This window comes from Aptenodytes forsteri, unplaced genomic scaffold, assembly GCF_000699145.1.
Source record: "Aptenodytes forsteri isolate BGI_AS27 unplaced genomic scaffold, ASM69914v1 Scaffold95, whole genome shotgun sequence".
In the NCBI taxonomy this organism is placed as follows: domain Eukaryota; kingdom Metazoa; phylum Chordata; class Aves; order Sphenisciformes; family Spheniscidae; genus Aptenodytes; species Aptenodytes forsteri.
Window position 1 is genome coordinate 626088 of NW_008794624.1, and position 19013 is coordinate 645100.

Here is a 19013-nt window from a genome sequence, read left to right on the forward strand (position 1 = left end):
CTCCTTCAGCCTTGCACAGTTCAAGCAAATAAATCCGTGGGAGGGAAAGTGGTGCAAGCTTTGTAAGGGGCTGACAGGACAGAAAAGCTGGGTGCCGGGTATTTCACTGGAAATGAGTACAGCCCTTCACTGAAATAAAAGATTCACGGCAGAAAATAGCGTGTGGTTCATTTAGCACTGTAGATAATTCCCCCCCCTGCCCCCCGAAAACCTCCAAGACATTCTCCAATACATTGTAGAAATGCTTGTGCTGATTGTGCGGGTACTGAGGTATATCTGCCTGCGTTGGTTATGGAGCATCCCCGCCAATGTCGTGCAACGGGTGGAGCGTACATGGGACAGCATGAGAACAGTCACTGTGACTTCTGCAGATGCTTTAAAGATAACCTTTATGGCAGAACGAGTTTGAGTTTCTTTAACGCTTTTACTCTATGTATCAAGAGTCTGAAGACTGGACTGAGCATATTCGTAAGTAGTGACCAAGAAATGCCTCTTCTTCCTAAGGATCGTTGTATTGCAATTGCATTATAAATTCTGCACTACTTAAAAATACTTCTGCTATAACTAATGACTTTCGTGGTCTTCAGCAGTCCTGCTGGACCTTGCATGTTACACTAATTGCATGTTGAATAAGCTTTATAAAAGCCCATAAAGAAGCTATGCATGTAAGGCTCCTTTTTCCTTTCCACTACTTCTGATTTTTAGATACTTGAAAGAAGGGTGCTTTTCATCTTGTATTTTATTGTGGTTTTGGCCGTTATCTTACAGGTGGCAAAACTCTGGTAATATCTGATAGTGATAAGAAAATGAGGCTGATATGTAACTGTTTAGGAGTCTTGCTAACATTCACTGTTAAGTTGCATATTAGTGCCAACCAGCACATTAAATATGCAACTATTTGCGGTTTGGAATATGGAAAATTCTAGTTCTATGGGCAAACAATTGTGCTCAGCCTTCAACTAAACGTAGTCAGGTGTGATACTATTATTGGTGGGTTTATGCATGTTGGAGCTGTTATTATGACTTGATTTTTCAGATAATGCATATGTGGCAAATGTTACGTTGCCGCTCTCAAAATCAAATATCTGATCTGTTTCTGCTTGACGCAGTTCTTTGTTTCATCTGTTAGGTTGCTATATATTTCTGATAGTGTCACATGTTGTTTTTCTGTAAGGTTTTATAAATGTTTTGCTTTGCAGGTGTTTTGAGGATCCTGACTGAAATGTTTTTGCCCCATATCAGCCTTGCAGATTTGGAACAAACTTTTTTCTCAAAAGTATTACCGAAGGTACGACAGCTTCAATTAAATGTGGAATTTTCAGTCAGTCCAGTGCTAAAAACCTGCGTAGAATGCAGTGATTCTTTTTTGAGGTCTCATCATATAATTATTGCTTTGGATACAAAACTTGAAATTAAAATGTTACCCTTTAAATGTTTGACAATTTTGTGTTGTTGGATTGTTTCCGTGATTGTTACCATTCTTTACAGTGGGGAGAGGATCAAACATATGATGTTCTACTTTCTATATTCAGTAATAGAATTGGGTTTTATTTCTTTTTGAGAAGATTGGGCTTTCTATAAAATGACCAGGGTGGAGAATTTTTATGTGAGGTAGCCTCTCAGGACAAATAAACTGAAGAACCCAACACTCATATGTCGTGAATAAACATTGTGATATTTGTGAAGAATATAGTGAAAAAACTTTTAGACCATACTGGCCTAACATATGTTCCCTTTTTGGATTAAATGATGGAGAATTTTGTGCTGTAGTTGCATTAAAGTTCTTCAACGCCTACATTTTAACTGAAGTAAAGCAGTGCCTACTGACTTAGGTTTCAGGTCTCAGCTTGTATACTTTAAGAAGCCTTTAAAAATGGCCACTTGATTTCCATTTACCTTATTTTATGTCCTGTAGCAAATTTTGGAGATTACAAGAAAAATGGCTCATAACAGGCATATCCTGAACAAGGATTACTGTACCATACCAGTTTATGTAGTATCCTGCACATGCCTGGAAGCCACTCACTGTCTTTGCAGTCTCAGCAGTAACACTCGTAAAATATCCAAGGATCTCAGCCAAAGTAGAAACTATTGTTGTTTTTAGGTCATGGACTTATTTCTTTATGTATTCAAACTGTTACTGATCATTCTCAACAAAAAACCAATTTTTCTGAGACAAAATGAAAATCCTTTGAAAATGGTGCAGTTTTAACGAAGTAAAAAATCTTTGGTAGAATGAGGTATATATTTCAAGTGAATTAGCTAGGAAGTTTGTTTTACTAACATTTTATAGAAAATAACAGCTAATATAGCTTCTGTCTATAATTTGGGAAAACCGTAAGACGGTTTTTATCATGCTTTATGATTCAAATGCTAGAAAGCGTTATTTTCTCCTGTGAGTTATCTCAGTAGCCCAGGACTCCATGCCTAGGAAGCAAGCAGATATAGAATGATGTTACTATTTGTGTATAAATAAATAAAATGTTTAAGTTTTGTTTTGTTCTGACAGACTCTACAGTTATTTGATAACTTGATGTATGAATTATCCAGCGAGGCCAAAGGATTAACCAGCCAGAATACAGAGTTATGCAGTACTGTAAGGACTCTTTTACAGGCAAGTCCCATGAAATAAGCTGTCAAAGGAATGTTTACATTATTCTTTGATTTTTACCTAAACAATTAAGAGGTTTTTAAGAATGTTTTTGTTAGCTACTAACCCGCTGGCTAAAATGTAATTTGACTTCTTTTGCAGTTGAAGTTCAATTAAAATTTTGTGAATGATTTGATTACATTTAGTGTGTGATGCTGATCAGAATGTAAAAAAAAAATCTCAAATTCTCTAACGCAAATGGAATGTGATTCTCCATATTCAAAGAGTGAATCTGGCACCTATTTATGCAGTCACTTAATTCAGAGTTTTAAAATTTTTGTAAATTGAGAACACCAGTCAAAAGAAATATGAATCTTTCAAAGAGTAAATGGTATCGGAGAAAAGGTCTGGAATTGCTTGATACTATTTTATGGAGCTTCATTCATCTTTAACAAACTACTTACTTACGCAAATAGCAGTGAACTTTAAATGCCATAAAAATCTAGGTGCAATTCAGCTAAGAAAAGATGCTTTTGAAATTATTGCAGGAGTGAAAAACATTGATTGTTGTTGTTTATTCTTGCTTTAAGACGATGGTGCAACTGTTGGAAACTCTGACTGGTTGCGTACGATACGTCTGCACACTGCAAGAGTGTGTGCCTCTGGAGAGTATCCGCACCCTCCCATCCTCGGTTCTTTATGTAATAAAGAACACTTTTACACACTGCAAGGTAGGTCTGTGTTAGAAAGAGAAAAATTCTTATACTGGTTGGCTTTTAGGAAACACTCACTTTGTAAGAGGATCCCATGTTGAAATAATATTGTTGTTGAATTATTTTTTTTTAAATTTAAATTTAGTTGTTTTATAGTTTACAGAATGTACTTAATGCACAAGTACAAAGATGATTTTTCAGCTGTCTGCCCAGTAAATCTGACCTGGTCGTGGGAGGCACAGACTGTGCTATTTCCTTATTTTGTATCAATGTCAGTTGAACATTGCTTATGAACGTAGGCTCTCTGTAAAATCTGTGCACTTCTGATACCTGCAGTATTTTGAGAGCTACAAATGGCTACCAAAATGGTGCTGTTTACCTTATTTCTATGCAAGTTCCAAAGTGGATTGAAAATTGCGATTAGGATCTTTGTGTTGGTTACGATGAATAACGTATACCAGTTTCAGATCTGCATTTTCAGATGCAATAGTAATTCCCCCTACAGCAGTGAAAATAAAACAAGGTAGTTATAAGGACACAATAGCTTTTGGTCAGCCTTCACTTTCACTTTTCAATTTTTCTTTCTTATGGGAACATTTACAGCAGTTTTCCATGTCAGGACTTGAACTCAGGTGCCATACCTTTATTTAACAATTCTGATTTGAAAGAATTGGGAAATACTTGGAATGCTACTCCCTTTGTTGCTAACCTTGTACTGTTTTGTTCAGAAATATGATCTTAGGTTCATGCATCAAGGCCTAATTCAAAGCCCACTAAACTCACTAGAGCCAGGCGGACTTCATTAGTTGTTGATGGGGCTGCAGGTAAATAGCATTTTATATTTAGCGAGCAGAAGCTACAGATCTGGCTGTGTACTGAGTTAAAAGCAGGTACATCTATGCCTTGTTCTTTTTTCCAGCAAAATGTATGACCGAGCTCTTGGTGTTTTCAGCATGTGAAAAATCAGGCTGTGATTCCTCAACTTTTTTTTTTTTTTTTAAACCTCTTCTTCCCCGTTTCCTACAGGACAGTGAATCAGTGTACTGTGGGCATCTGCACTTGATTTCTGACCTCCTACAAGCTACATTCAAGGAAGCTTACTCTCTTCAGAAGCAGCTGATGGAACTACTACAGAGCTCTTGGTGTTTTCAGCATGTGAAAAATCAGGCTGTGATTCCTCAACTTTTTTTTTTTTTTTTAAACCTCTTCTTCCCCGTTTCCTACAGGACAGTGAATCAGTGTACTGTGGGCATCTGCACTTGATTTCTGACCTCCTACAAGCTACATTCAAGGAAGCTTACTCTCTTCAGAAGCAGCTGATGGAACTACTTGATATGATTTCCATGGACTCTGCTTCTACTGAAGATAACATCACAGATATGGTGTCAGGTATATGTGGATCTAACACTTTTTTTTAGTCTTGCTAAGTCTTTTTTTCTATAGAGAGTACGTCTGAATTTTTAGAACAGGGTTCTGAGCATGCTCAGTTCCTGCTGTCCTGACCAGCGTTTCAGAAAGCAGCATTTTGAAGCTTGAAATATTTCCATTTTTGTCCTGAAACTTTCTCTGTGGGATGGGGCATGTTGTGTAGCTTTGTAGGAAAGGGGCAGCACCTAAGCACTGAGCCATTTTCCTGATTTGGTGTCAATGTGGTGGTATTCTCTTAGCGCTTGTGATTGCTGCTGTTTTCCTAGGAGAGGAGCATAGCTGTGAACTCATGAATCTGATTTAACTCAGTTGTTGCTGTTGTTATTTCCTTCTTAGTAATCCACACTGTGCTGGAGATATGCTCTGTCATTTCCAATATGGACCATGCTCTTCATGCCAATACGTGGAAGTTCATCATCAAGTACGTCACTGAACTCTTTGGATTTTATTGTAATATAAACAGACTGTAATTTTAAATAACCAGCGTTTCAATAGCTTTATATTCAGAGTTTCAACTAAAATTGAAATTAGAAAATTCAATTTAGCTATTTAGCTAGTAAGAAAATTTAGAAATTTATTTAAAAATTTAGCTAGTAAGTAGTGTTAAAGGCACTGTCAGTGAAGATAGTTAGGAATCATATGTGAAAAAGTAATAGAAGCTTGACTTTGTATTATAATACGGAAGAGAATTTGAAACACCATTGTCTGAATAAATAATCTTAAGAGGTCTGACCTGCAGTTCTGTAGGCGTTTTTGGCTTGAGTTGTGCTGTCTTGCACTTTCATCCTGCCTCTCCTCTGTGTTTCAGCCATGGCTATGAAGAGGGTTGTTCTCTCTAAATTGCTGGTTTCAGTGTACGTGGATATTGCACCAATTAGTGTTGTATAAAAGCCTAAATAGAAGAATTAGTTATTTGGATTTGTACTAACTCATGCATGATCACTTCTGACCATATAATTAAATATCTGATTATATTCCTGTCTTTTAGGCAAAGCCTGAAGCATCATTCTCTGCTGCAGTGCCATCTGAAACACAGCGACATCCTCAGTGGCCTGTGCAAGGACACTCTCCTTTCTTTTCACTCCTGTTTGCAACTGGCTGAACAAATGAAGATGTCAGAGATACAGGTGAATTAAAAAGCTCCCAAAGCTGCCGTTGAACTTCAGGAGGATAAATTCTTTGTGCTGTATTATTGCTTGGAGTGGTTTGGGTGTGGTTTTTTGTTGGGGTTTTTTTTTGTTTGTTTTTTTTTTTTTTTTTACTTCATGTGGTAGGCAGAATACCTTGTTCTTTTGAAACCACGTGAAAATGAGGCCCATAACTTTGTTTAGATTGGGGATGTTTTAGTGAGGCAGTGAAAATAAGTTTCCGCCATACTCTGTGGGAATTTTTTTCGTTTCCTAAACTGACGATATCCCAAGGTCAATCAAAAGATAATATTTCAATTCTGAATATTGCTATAAAAACGTTGAGGCATACTGAAGATTTCTGAAGTTTTTCCCCCGTAGCTGCAGTCTGGAGACAATCAAGTTTGAAATAGGTTTTGAACATTGTTAGCAATCTACCTTTCTTTTTTATTGTATTACTCTGTATATTAAATTTTAGAACTGTTTTTTTTTTTTTGACAGGAGGGCACTGACCTCAGGCTGTTCCAGAAGACAGTCAAGCTGTGCAGGTTCTTTGCTAATTCCCTCGTACACTACACCAAGGTAGGTTTTAATACTTGAGTTCTATGTTAGTACTAAATTTAAGCCTCTGGTCTGCGAATGGAATGATTTTGTACTGCATAATATCTTAACAGTTTATGACTCTACCATATGGGTGGTATAATTAACATCCATGCATAACCTGCTTGTAGTTCTTCCACCTGTTATATACTCACAAGCCTAAGCAGGGTTACTGCTGTGATTTAACAGAAAAACAAACAAGAATAATAAGCTGTTACAAGCAATGTCACTGAGGAGTTGGTAGGAGATGTCCAGTCTTTACAGGCAGCCTTGAGTCAACGCAATAGTAACTTTATCTGGAAGAATTAAGCAGATAAACCTGTTGCTAAGTTTTCAGAATTGTTCCTCATTTCAACAACTGAAAACGATGTGGCATTAGTTAGAAGAAATGCCCGCGTACTGTTGTTGGCTCTGACACTAACTTCCTGCTTTTTCCCTGGCCCTTGGACTTTGTTGCTGTGCTTTATTTTTCTCATTATTAGAAGACATGCTGTAAATGTACCCATTTTAAGAATGTACATGAAAAAAATTTGCTCTCCAGGAACAGCAGTGATGGTGCATTCTGCATCTGTTTTGTCCTATGGGGTAAAAGCAAGGGGGTGATTTTTTTTTTTTTGGCACAAAGTAAAACAGCATTGCGACAGGATGAAACAGCCTTACAGCATGTATGAGAGCACTTTAGATTTTTGCAGCTCTCTATGGCTATTACAACTGTACTTACTATTTTTTTTTAAATAAGACTATAAATTTAATTGTTTTACCTACGATATATATACATGTAGTGTAATTAATCTTAGGAATACTTTGTTTATTGTTTGCTTTGCACTTGCTTTGTGCTGTGGATTGTTAGAACTTAACCAGTTTTTGCAGTGTAGTACTTTACATACCAATATAGCAGAACAGAAAGAAAGTGTATTTAATCATGTATTTTATATTAAAAGTACCATTCAAAATTAATGGCTTTTGCAGGAATTTCTTTCTTTCTTCGCTGATTCGTGCTCTCAGTTACATCAGCTCTTTCTTCAGATATACAAGTAAGTGAAGTACAAATAAGTGATTATTGATAGTGTCTTAATAACATCTCCATATTACATTCTTAAAGTTGCAGGTATTTTGAGATATAAAAATACAGTTCTCGTTCCAGAGTTGTTCCTTTCTTTTTTCATGTACAGAAATATAAAAAAATATTTTTAATAAATTGGACATTTTTGTGTGGTACTACTTACCTTAAACCCATTCTTGATCAGTGCTCGTGAGTGTCTGATATTGACAAGACACTAGCTTTGTTGCAATTGATTATGTCAACATTTCTTAACAAGTTATGTGTACAATATGCAGATTGATTGTCCTGGACACTGGGTCTATTCATGCAATTCCATTTGAAAATTCTTGTTCCTAAAGTCAAAATTCCTGAAGGTAGGATTCACCCTTTGGTCACCTTGCAATGAAGCAGTTAGGCAGAGCTAAAACAGAGCAACCCAGCAGTGTACCTTCCACTTTGAAACATACAGTAGCGTGATGTTAGTCAAATCATGCAAAGTCAAGGCAATTCAGGATTACCATCCCCTAGTAATCCTAATTCCTTTCTGTTTCCTATATAATGAAACAGCCACCCAACTCTTTTTCTCTGTCTTAAATTCTAGTGAAAGAAAAAAAAAAGATTAAATGCAGGTGTCAGCAGCAACAATTTGACAGATTGTTTCAAATTTAAGACAAAGTATCAAACCATTTGTCCTGAAGGGAGAGAGGATCAGAAACAGAGTATCCTGAAATTTTTCATAGCTTTACTGTTGTGTTTATAATCTTGTGAAATCTCACAAAAGGACTCTCTGGTTCTCCCAGAAGCAAACACTTTTTTTAAAGCTATGCTCATAAAACATAACAGTCTGCAAGTGGCTTATCATTTTTCTTTCAAAAGTTTTGTTCTATTTGCTGCAATAGTGCAGAAGAATAGGGGAAAGTGGACTTTTATAATAGAGAGCTGATTTCAGTCATTCTTTTGGAATTGAAACCAGGTTCTTTTGTGAGATGCACGCATGAGTTCACTGCATGTTTCACTGCAAGATCAGGTGGATATTTTTTTACAAGTTTCCTCTTCTAACTTTACTTACCTTGTAGATCTTACTCAAGCGGAAGGTTGTAAACTTTTATTCACTCAGCAAAACTGAGCAGGATTTTTGAGTAGGAAGGTAGCATTTTTACAGTCACTTTATACGCTGCAAGAGTAGAAGGTTTTCATTTCATGATCTCTTTTGCTTTATTCTCATATGACTTCTTTTTTTCTTTTATTGCCCGGGTTTTTTTCTCTTCACAGAAATTGTGGTACCCTTTTATTAGTGTCATGTGTTAAATTAGTGCTGTCACATTTATGACTGTCAAATTGTGTATATAGGTGTTTTCTTGGCTTTTCATTACTTGACTTTTTTGTGATTCAATATATTTCATCTTATATATGTTATGGATTTTACATGCATTTTCTGTGAGCTTGTAAGGTTTTCTTTCAATGTTTAGTAAAATATTGGACTGTGATGCTTAGTTTAAAGGCTGAATGCAGAGTTGTTACTCTCAGGCTATAATAGATATTCTAAAATGGGGAGCCTTTTCTGTCTTTTATTTCACAATAACAAGGAAATCATGGATTTGCCTTTTTGTAGTTCTTTTGAAAAGTAATGTTACTGAAAAATGCTACTGAGAATATTTAACTTTTTTTTTTCGTGCCCCCTCAGCAAATTTCCTCCCAGTCTCTATGCTCCAGAGATCTCAGAAGTTCATCGAGATGAAATATCCCGAGTTTTTCTTGTGGCTCTGGACCCTCTCATCAACCAGCTTCTTCCCTTTAGCCCTTTTATGGAGCAAGTGTTAAGTGAAAAGTTAGGTGGGTTTTAAATACAGCTACCACTGCTGTAGGTCTATGTAAGCATCTCTGAGGGATCAGGATTGACATTTTGACTTTCTGGACCACAAGCAATATTCTGTACTGGTTTGCCTGCCTCTAATTCTTTTGTAAGTACTATGGTATAGCCAGTTGCACACTAACTCAGACGAATTTTATAACAGATAGTTCACGTTGCTGTTGAATGCATCTTTTCCAAAGTACTCACAGTAACTTCAATATTAATCTGGTTAACAGAAATCCTATCAGTTCTGCTGTTTTGCATAATGTCAATCCACATTTGTCACAAACTTTCAAAGTAGGCTGAAATTTTTCTGCTGTTCTGTTGGTGGGGGAAGACAGCTATTTTTCCTAAATGAATTATTTTCTGTAGAAAGTAGAATGCCCTGAAACTGAAAAATGATCAGCTTTTTGTCATTTCTGCCCTGATCAACATGTCATAATTCTGAGATAGCTGTTGCCTCCTCTTGGGAGATATGGTGTGAGCATCAGTTGCTCCTTTTCTCTCTGTGAGCTAGTCTTACTTCCCCCCAACATGTGCACTCTGGCCTTGTGATTATCCTGGCACACTTAGAAGAAAACTTTGTGTTTTCAGTGTTTGAGGCATCCAGTGCTTTCAAGGAGACTGGAAGCATGAGGCACCCAGATTGTAACTCCTTTGCAGCATGTTGCAGGGACAGTTCAGAACTGGAATATTTTATTTAGCTTTTATCTGAAATAGTATATTGCATTTAATTTTCACTTCAAACACAATGTTCATGACGAAGCATTCCTTTTTTTTCCAGCTGTGTCTGTAAGTGATTTTTGATTGTTTTACTGGGAACTTTCATGTTTCACCAGTTGTTCATCGTTTGTCACTTGCTTAAAAGCCAGTTTACACACACGATATATTTTACCAGGGCAACTAGCATCATATTTTAAAAAAACTTCTACAGATCTCCCTCCTGAGCAGCAGCTGCCCCAGTGTCTTGTCCTGATTACCATAATGGACAAGCTGTCCTCTCAGCCTGAAGAAGTGCAAACTCTCTGGAACACAGGAAAAAGGTACTAAAAAGGTTTTCGCTCTAATTCTTCACCACAATGATCAGTCTATATGGGCAAACAGAGGGGCTCAGTTGCTGGGGTTTCCCTCGCAACCGAATAGTAAAATTTGTCAGACTCTACAGATTTACATCCTTACGCTCAGAAAAACAGGATCTGATGTTCGGTGCTTCAGGAGCGAAGGATACAGAGCCAGAGATGTCTTTGTTTTTCCAGGAAAGGAATGGTATTTAGACTACTTCCAGGATAAGAAGAGAGGTGTGTGTATAATGTGTTGATACTTCACTAATTTAAAATCTTGCATTTTTATGCCTGAACCCCCTAATAGTCACCTGAATTTGTAAAAGAGGAAGGTAGTCAGGAGCATAAATCTAGTGTAAAAGCACTGAAGTTACTGCCACCGTTTCCGGTCAGAGACAAAGATTCCGTAGTACAGATGTTGTTTGCAGGATTTGGGATTTGCATATCTGTAACCCAACCGTTTTTCTTTTACCCTTGCAGCCTGTCTTTGTTTTCAGCTCTCTTCTTCAGTTTCCAGCAATGTTCTGGCGAGCTTTCCTTCCCTGTTTGTTTGCCAGAGGTGATCAGTACAGGACAGCCAGCAGTTCCCATCACCCTGTATCACTATGTCTGTGTCCACCTGTGCTCCTTCATTGCTTCCACACTCCCATCACACTTTCCTCAGCTGGTAAGATTGCTTGTTGCTTATCATCTCTTCAGCTGTTGTGATGCATAGGTACTATTTAAAAAAGAATGAGTTCTTTCTAATGATCTAGCTCTAAAGAGATGCTTAGGTATGAAGTGGTTCTGCAGAAAGCAGCCGTGACACAGTTACATGACTGGAGTTCAGTTACGCAGCAAATGTCACTTGTGGGAAAGGGGAAAATAAAGCTTCATACAAGTTCTTGAGAACCTCAGTGGTGGTGTTAATTTTTGTTCTCTTTGGGAGGGGGGGAGGTCAAGTTGTTATAAAAGTTCAGTGCTTTCTTTTATGCAGTATTCAACTTGTATTAAATTTACCTGGTTTTGTTAGTCTATGCTGTGAAGTAATAAAGTAGGATTTAATATTTAGAGTAGATTATATTGTTGTGATTTCAGCTAAGAACATACCATAAAATGGTAATGAGTAAATTTTTCTACTTCAGAGGAGTATTCTGGGCTTTGATTAACATTATATAATGTTTTAAAAGTTTTTCACTTTTTACTGCACATAGACAAAAGAACCTCTAGATAAATGTAAACCTTTATAAAGTTAAGAGCTGTCACAAAAATTATAGCCCTATTTAGCTTTTTTTTTCTGAATGCTACGTTCCTCTTTCAGATAAAATTTGTGTTCCTAAAAGAGGAAAAGGTTTTATTTGGTTTTCAGGAAGCTGCCAGTAAAGCTGGCAAGAAAATTGGTTTAAAAAAAAAAAAAATCATAAAAGTTGCCTTGCAAAGGAGGGATGCACATGATGAAATGTTTTGAAAAGTGAAGGATCCTCAGCCCATTGAAATGAATGTACATGTACATTCAAAGTATGCAAAACTAAAGGTGTCGCTGCTTGCTTGATGGTATAGCTGAATATAGAGTATGAAAATGAGTTCTTAAAACATTTTAAATTCGATAAGCTGAAAATCTTATTAGGTTTTATGCTAATTAGTGGAGTAAAAGTAATAGTAGGCCTGCAGTCTGTTTCTGTGTGAATTCTCCTCAGGAGTATGCTCTGCTGGATGCTGTGCTGGGTTCTAGTATGATCACGTCTCTGCTAGCGATGGACTCGTGGTGCTTCCTTGCCCGGTAAGATGCTTTTATTATAGGTCAAGCAGGATTTCCACAGATCCAGTTAGTTCTGTTGTTGTACATAATTCCTTGAGAGAGATTTTTTTAAGACAAAATTGTCCCAGAATTAGATTCTTTTCAGATATAGAGCGTATTTGAAAATTAGGAGCAGAAATGGCTTAGCCATTTTTACATTCATGCAAGTAAGGGGAACATATCTTTTCTATTATTTAATAATTGTTTTTTTGAATGGTTCTCTCAAGTAAATTGTGTCTGTGCATATCAAGTTTAAATATGTTAGAGGAAATGGCCATCTCTCAGACAAAATTTATAATAGTTAGTCCGTAAAAGAGTAGGAAGTACAAACTCACAAGCTTCTGTCTCTCTCTCACATTCCAGGTATGGGACAGCTGAACTGTGCGCTCACCACGTTGTTGTGATTGCTCACTTGGTAAGAAGCACAGTGATGTTTGCAATTCAGCACCAGCTTTAATCCTAGTTCTACTGGCAAACTTTCTAAATGACCTGAGACAGGAGTTTCATCTTTTTCCAAATCCAAAATTGAGACTGTTTTATTTCCTCAAATTGGGTTAATAAGTAGCAAAAGCAGTACTTTGAAAATATAAAGCAATATGCCTAGTATTTCCAGCATGTCCTGCATTGTTTTATTTCGTGTTACTGCTGTGATCCCACATAACAACTCTCAGAACATTCTGTATAGAATTCATTTGCCGAGTGGTGATTTTTTTTCTTAATTTAATTAGATGCATTCCCTGTTTTCCTAATTCAGATAAAGACTTGGCCCAGTGACTGTTACCAGGTCTCTGCCTTGGGTGTTCTGCTGAGGCGTATGCTGTTCCTGATGGCTCCAGATCATCAGGCAAGTATAGCACCAGCATCTTCTGTCCTTAATAGAAGAGATTTAAATAAGTAGCCTGCATTAAAATTTCCTCTTTCAGTTCTTCAGAAGTGGCAGGATGTTGAGTTGATATTACTTTGCTTGCTGCAGTTGATATTACTTTGTCATAGTGGATCCTAATTTGTGCAGATGTGCTCTTTAATAAAAACAACAACGGCACATATACCTTTCTAAGAGTGGTCTTACTGGGTGCCAGTGAAGTCCTTTTTTTGACCAAGTATGAAAACGGGACATCTCCCAGATTTGCTGAAACTGTATGTCCTGCCATTGCATCTGCGACTGGTGTTCATGAGTGTTCTCATGTCATCAGATACAAAGAGTAGTATCCTTTCCCGTCAGTGCCTCTCTATACACCTCAGAGAGGCTAAAGCTCTTTCTTCTACTTGCTAGGGCCATTGCTTCAAGCAGCTGAAGTTGCTTAATCATTCTGATGTCTTATAGGTGACAAGGGAGGTGGCAGTTTTATAAGGTTTTTATATAAAAAGTTGGATTTTATTTAAACGAAAGTTTTTACACAATTTTTTTCATGTAGTATTTCTAAAGCAAACTGGTAGTGCATTTTGGTTTCTCAGCTTTCTGACAGGTTATCAAATTGTCTTCTGCTCTGTTTAGTTCCTATTAACTTTTGTTTGCAGGTAGAATTTGCTCATAAGTTTCTTCCAGAAGAGGAGGAGAACTTGGCTGTGTGGCAGCACATATCCCTCAAGGCCCTGAATCCTGATCTTAGGAAACGAGTGGCATGTCAGCTCTGTGTGGCAGGGCTTGCACGGTGCAGGCGATGGCTGAATAGCAGGCACGCTGTGGGAGAGCTCCGACCTGTGGTAAAGGAGACTTAGTTCTCTTTGTAAAAATGTGTGAACTCTGGATTTCCAGACTACAAGGGTTCTGTTGCTGTCACCTCAATTCTATTTTTCTGTGTGTTGCACAGCTTTTTTCCATGCCCAACTGGCAAACGCATGAGCAAGAATTGTCATTTTAATTTTTTTCTTCTAGTACACAGCACCTTAGGGCCCTCTGCTCTGAGGGTGATGATAGTGGAGGTCATGTGGCTTATTAGTTATTCTAGTTGTTGTCTGCTCTCTGGGTGAGCAGATGTATTTTTCTTTAGAATTTCTGATTTATACTATGTCATACAATTACTTTTAAGTTTTAAAGTCCTGGCTGTTTTTATGCGTTACCAGATCTGAAAGATGCTCAGTGGTTTCCTTGGCGAAGGAGAGGAGTGTGAGAAAGCAGAAACTTCCACATGAAGTATCTGCTGCCAGCTTTCGCAGGCCAGTGCAGCTAATGACTACAGCACCGTGTGAAACTCACAGAAGTAACGGGTGGTTTCCTCGCTTTGGAAGCTTTATTGGCCGGTGGCCTGGTGGATTAGCTGTACCGCACCGCTGACACAGCACATTGGGCTTCTTGCCATCTTGTATCATTTTAGATGTTTAATATGAGCCTGGGGTTTTGGTTCCTTTTACGTGTAGGTTTTTTTGGTCTTACTTAAACATTTTTTCCTACTAGAATACTGCCCTTTCTGTCCTGCTGGCTGCCTACAATTTTGCTGGTGACACTCTGGAGGCAGAACTTCAGGCATCTATCTTGGGAGTGCTTGGTCAGTTCTGGACTTTTCTCCAGGCTAAGCAGGTAAGAGAATTTGCTGCTCCAATGGTGAAAGTATGATGTCTTTGAGAGGCTGGTGCTGTTTCATCATGTGTTTGTTACTAAGTTGTTTTACTTGGATTGGACCATTTCTGTAAAGCACAGTGTCACTGTGCTGCCCATCTGCTGTCAGCTGGTTTACGTATTAGGCAGGCGCATGCTCTGGGAACCGGAGTTTGAATTTTCCTGAATGTTACATATATGGCTCCTTGCTACTCCATCTGTTACTCAGTGTCAGATTCAGATGTGCTTAACGAGAAGTCTGAAATACCTCATTCTGATTCATACCAGTTGCAAATTTGGCCTGTTTTAAATATTCATTAGAATGTGAACAAAAACTCATGGTGATTTAATTAGTACATAGCTTAGCACGTGAAAACCCATAGCGCTAGTAACATTCCTCTGTATTTGAGAACAAGGGGGTAAGGCGATTCCCTTGCGACTGTATACCTGTTCATGTCTGCAACTGCAGTAAAGAAAAAAGGATTGTCATGATTCATACTCCAGATTGAAAAAGAAAGTTTGAGAGTGGGGGTGAAGAAGAGCCAACAATGTGCCCCTTCAGAGGTCTCTTCCAACCTCAGCCATTCTGTGAAGACATTTGGCAACTGATAAGTGAAAAGAAATAGTTCAGATAACCTTTAGCTGCTTATATTGGTGAGTGGAGGAAGGACGTGAGGGATAAGAAATATTCTTAAGAAAAATTAAAGGGTCTTGTAAAATATGACTACATAGAAATATTGATATGACTATTTCACTATTTTCTTCTGCTATATGGGTGTGTTGTTTTATGTGTGTGAAGTTAGGCTAAGAATCTTGGAACACTACTGTAACTTTAAATTCTTTCTTAAGTAGTTATTCCATAAGCTAAAATGCAATGTTACTAATATCTTGTGATCTGTTGAAGGTCTCAGATGAGCCATGTCTCCAGCAGACCCTGTGTCTATTACTTCACCTTTTGGAATTTTTCATCCAAGCATTAGATGTTCAACTGATTACTCAGGTAAAAAAAAACAAAACCAAAACCAAACCTTCATATGAATAATTTACTTCATGAAAACCAAGTTCTTTGTGACTTACTGAATTCTCAAATGAGTTATTTCATGGTCTGGTCTTCTCTTAACACATGGAGGTTCCTAATTTTATTTCTTCCTTCATGACTTTCCTGGTCTTTAAACCAAGCGTGTGGCACTTTGGTTAACATTGCTTTTGAGAATCCCGTAACTCTGTAAGATAATTAAGATACATGGATGTGCTATAGAGCATGCTTATTTCTTTCTAAAATGCACACTGCAGCTTTATCCTAGGTGTAGCACACCTCCTTTTGTTTTCAGTCCAGTTTTCCAAAATCAATGTCCTCAGATTTAAAGATGAGACAGAACGGTTTTTACCTGCAATCTGTTTGATGGAGCTTCGCTGGGGTTTGCTTTTTGCAGGTATTTGCACTGCAGTCTTCCCTTTTCCAGTTGGATCCCCCAGATCATGTTCGTCTAGCGATGGTGGATTTTCTCTCTTCTATGGGAAAGGTGTTTATACCACAAGAAGCACAGGTAAATATAATTGTGGCTTTATTTAGATACTATTCAGCCTTTTGATGAAAATATATGCTATTTATTTAAATATAAAGTGAAGGATCAAGTTCATCAAATACATACAGGAGTGCCATGACATAGTCATCTTGGAGACTTATTAATGGTCTATGGCAGTTTTATTTTTCATCGAGACATGCTGACTGCATGTTAGATTTTTCATTTATTCATTTGCTTGTTGCTTCTCACCAGTTAGAAAGGACTGACATTTGAACCTCCAAGAAGAAAGAATGGAACATGTCACCTCCCTTACAGTGTTTTTTTGCCAGACAGGGCAGTAGCACTCTCACATTTCACAAACCTGTCCCTTGACCTTAGAGCGATCCTTTAATAGTAAATCATGATGCCAAGGTATGCACAACTAACTCTTTGGAACCGATAGATATTTGTTCCTCTTTCAGAGGCAAGTTGCACCCCAGTTGTCGTGTTTGTTTGCTTCTCTGCTAGCTGACCAGACCTGGCTGATTCATCAGCACGCATTGGAGGCATTCATGCACTTTGCAGAGGTAAGCATAGCAGAACTCTGGATGCAGGTATTTGGCTCTGTTAACTTTTGTTGTACAGAAATTCTTTCGTCTGTTTGCTGCTCTTCTACTGACCAATTTGGATCTTAGTATTACAGATGCTACTGCACATCAGAAGTAATGAGGGCTAATGCAGTTATAAGGGATTTCAGGAGCTGGAAGTGAAGGAAAATTAAGCATTGGTTGCTTAGATTGGTTGCAGAGTCATAGAAACATTTTTTACTTTGTCTATTCCTTGTTAATATGAATGTACTAAGGAACTGTTACTCAACATTTTTGACAGGAAACAAGCCATGAAGATGTTGTTCCTCAGTGCCTTAATTCTGAAGAAACTAAGAACAAAGTTGTTAGTTTTCTGGCTAAGGTATTTATGTTGTTGAACCATTTTACTGCTTGCTTAGTTGATGTACATATCCATATAAGTAAGTTGTACATGGCCTATGTCTATGTCTACACCTGCATCATCTGCATGGCGATTAAATAAGTAAGTTTAAATTAAATTGTTCTGTTAACTGGGATCTGGTTGAACTTTTCTACTTGCTTTAATCAGCAGAATTAACAACTGCCATTCCTATGCATGCTGCTCTTCCAGTACTTCCCCACCTTGATTTAAATGCCTTGCTTTTCCCTCCTTGAAGAAAAAAAAATTATTAAATTGCACAATTACTGTTGTAAGCAGAGAAGTTAACTATTAAAAAGACAGGAATTTCATCATTCCATTTGTGTAATTTCCTTCCCCGTTTCTCTTGGCTCAGTTTCTGAAAGCTAAATGGACATGTATGAAGCATCTTGGTCCTTTCTGCATGTTAGAAAAAATTCTCTCAAGAGCAGATGGCTGTTCATGCAGAACATAGCGGGAGAGGTGGTGGTTGTCATGCTGTAACCTAAGGCAGGGCTATCTGGATGAGCAGTTTTTGACAAGCAGATAATTGGCAACAGAACTGATAGCTGCCAGTGATGCTACACCAAAGTTGTAGATAACTTCAATCTCCTGCTCAGAAGAGTGTGTGAGAAATTAGATTCAATTTGAACTGCGCATTAAGATCTCTCGTTCCTTCCCCCTTGTTCTGGTATACAAATTGAGCCTATGGAGGTTGGTAATGCCACCTTGGTTTAGTTACCTCTCCTGTGGCTTTCTCCCTAGACGAGGCAAGTAGAAGAGACAACAGAAGCACGAACAGAACGCATGAAACAAGAAAGGATTACCTGCAGTGCACAGTTTATGAAAATGGCTGGAGAACTGGAGTCAACAGGAGAGGTATGTGCACTTCTTTTCTTTAAACTGTCTGGGCTCTATTGTTGATTTCTGTCAGTTCTGGGAAGTATCTAAAAGAGGTTCACGATAGTCTTGCTGCCCTCCATATTCTAAGAAAAAAGGTCTCATGCACTCCTGGCCCTTAATACTATACCTGAATGCTCTATCCTGCCTGCCAGCCGGCAAGAACTCTCACAGGGCAAGGGAGTTTCTTGCGGCTCTTATCCATTGAAGGGTTTTCTTGCATTTGGATGAAGACTGATCACTCAATGTAGAGCATTATAAATGATGTCTCATGTTTATTTAAATCTGCAGCCTCTGGCAAAAAGGGCATGTCACCCACCCTCTGAGGAGCAGTATAAGTCAGCAGTAGGCACGATGGAGGGGGCAGTGGAGGCTGTGAAGCTGCTGCTCCGGAAAGGGTCGCCCCCTCCTTGGCTTGCAGTGAAACTGGAGGCTCTACATACAGCTGTAGCCATCCTCAGAGACAGTGTACGGTAAGGTGCTCAACAGGTTTTAGAGACAGTAAAACAGCTCAGCTCCCTGTTCTGAGGGAAGAGATGCCTTTGTACCATGATTGCTGAAGAAAAAGCTGTGACATGGGGTGATGTTCTACTGTACTGCTGGGTCTCGGTTAATGTGCCAAAATGAACTGAGGTATGAGATGTTGGCCCATCTTTCATAATAACTGGCTGGAAGGACTGATATATTTTAATGGACACTATTGTGCATCTGAGCTGTCATTTTGTATATTGCCAATGTATTATAGCCTGCTCTTCTAAGCTACTGTATGATGATAAACATTTCATGAGATTGTATTCTGAATACTAAGGTGTTTGATTCTGTTGTAAAAGTAACGGTTACATTTGTTCCTGTCACATACAGGTGACCAGGCAGTAGGTGGTTTTATCTTAATTTTAAA

The 19013-nt window shown here is 38.1% G+C and overlaps 1 protein-coding gene across 1 annotated transcript; it reads left to right on the forward strand.

The window, feature by feature from the left end:
- The first annotated feature begins 434 nt into the window (after nucleotides 1-434).
- Nucleotides 435-18914, forward strand: CUNH1orf112 (chromosome unknown C1orf112 homolog). The gene is made up of 23 exons (XM_009273290.1): nucleotides 435-468; nucleotides 1200-1288; nucleotides 2510-2614; nucleotides 3181-3321; nucleotides 4530-4692; nucleotides 5068-5152; nucleotides 5720-5858; nucleotides 6360-6440; nucleotides 7428-7492; nucleotides 9185-9333; nucleotides 10287-10395; nucleotides 10894-11080; nucleotides 12090-12172; nucleotides 12554-12605; nucleotides 12945-13034; nucleotides 13709-13894; nucleotides 14586-14708; nucleotides 15631-15726; nucleotides 16160-16273; nucleotides 16714-16818; nucleotides 17120-17200; nucleotides 17981-18094; nucleotides 18407-18914. The coding sequence occupies exons 2-23, from the start codon at nucleotides 1223-1225 to the stop codon at nucleotides 18590-18592; spliced, it is 2520 nt and encodes an 839-aa protein (XP_009271565.1). The 5' UTR covers nucleotides 435-468; nucleotides 1200-1222; the 3' UTR covers nucleotides 18593-18914.
- Nucleotides 18915-19013: the final 99 nt, after the last annotated feature.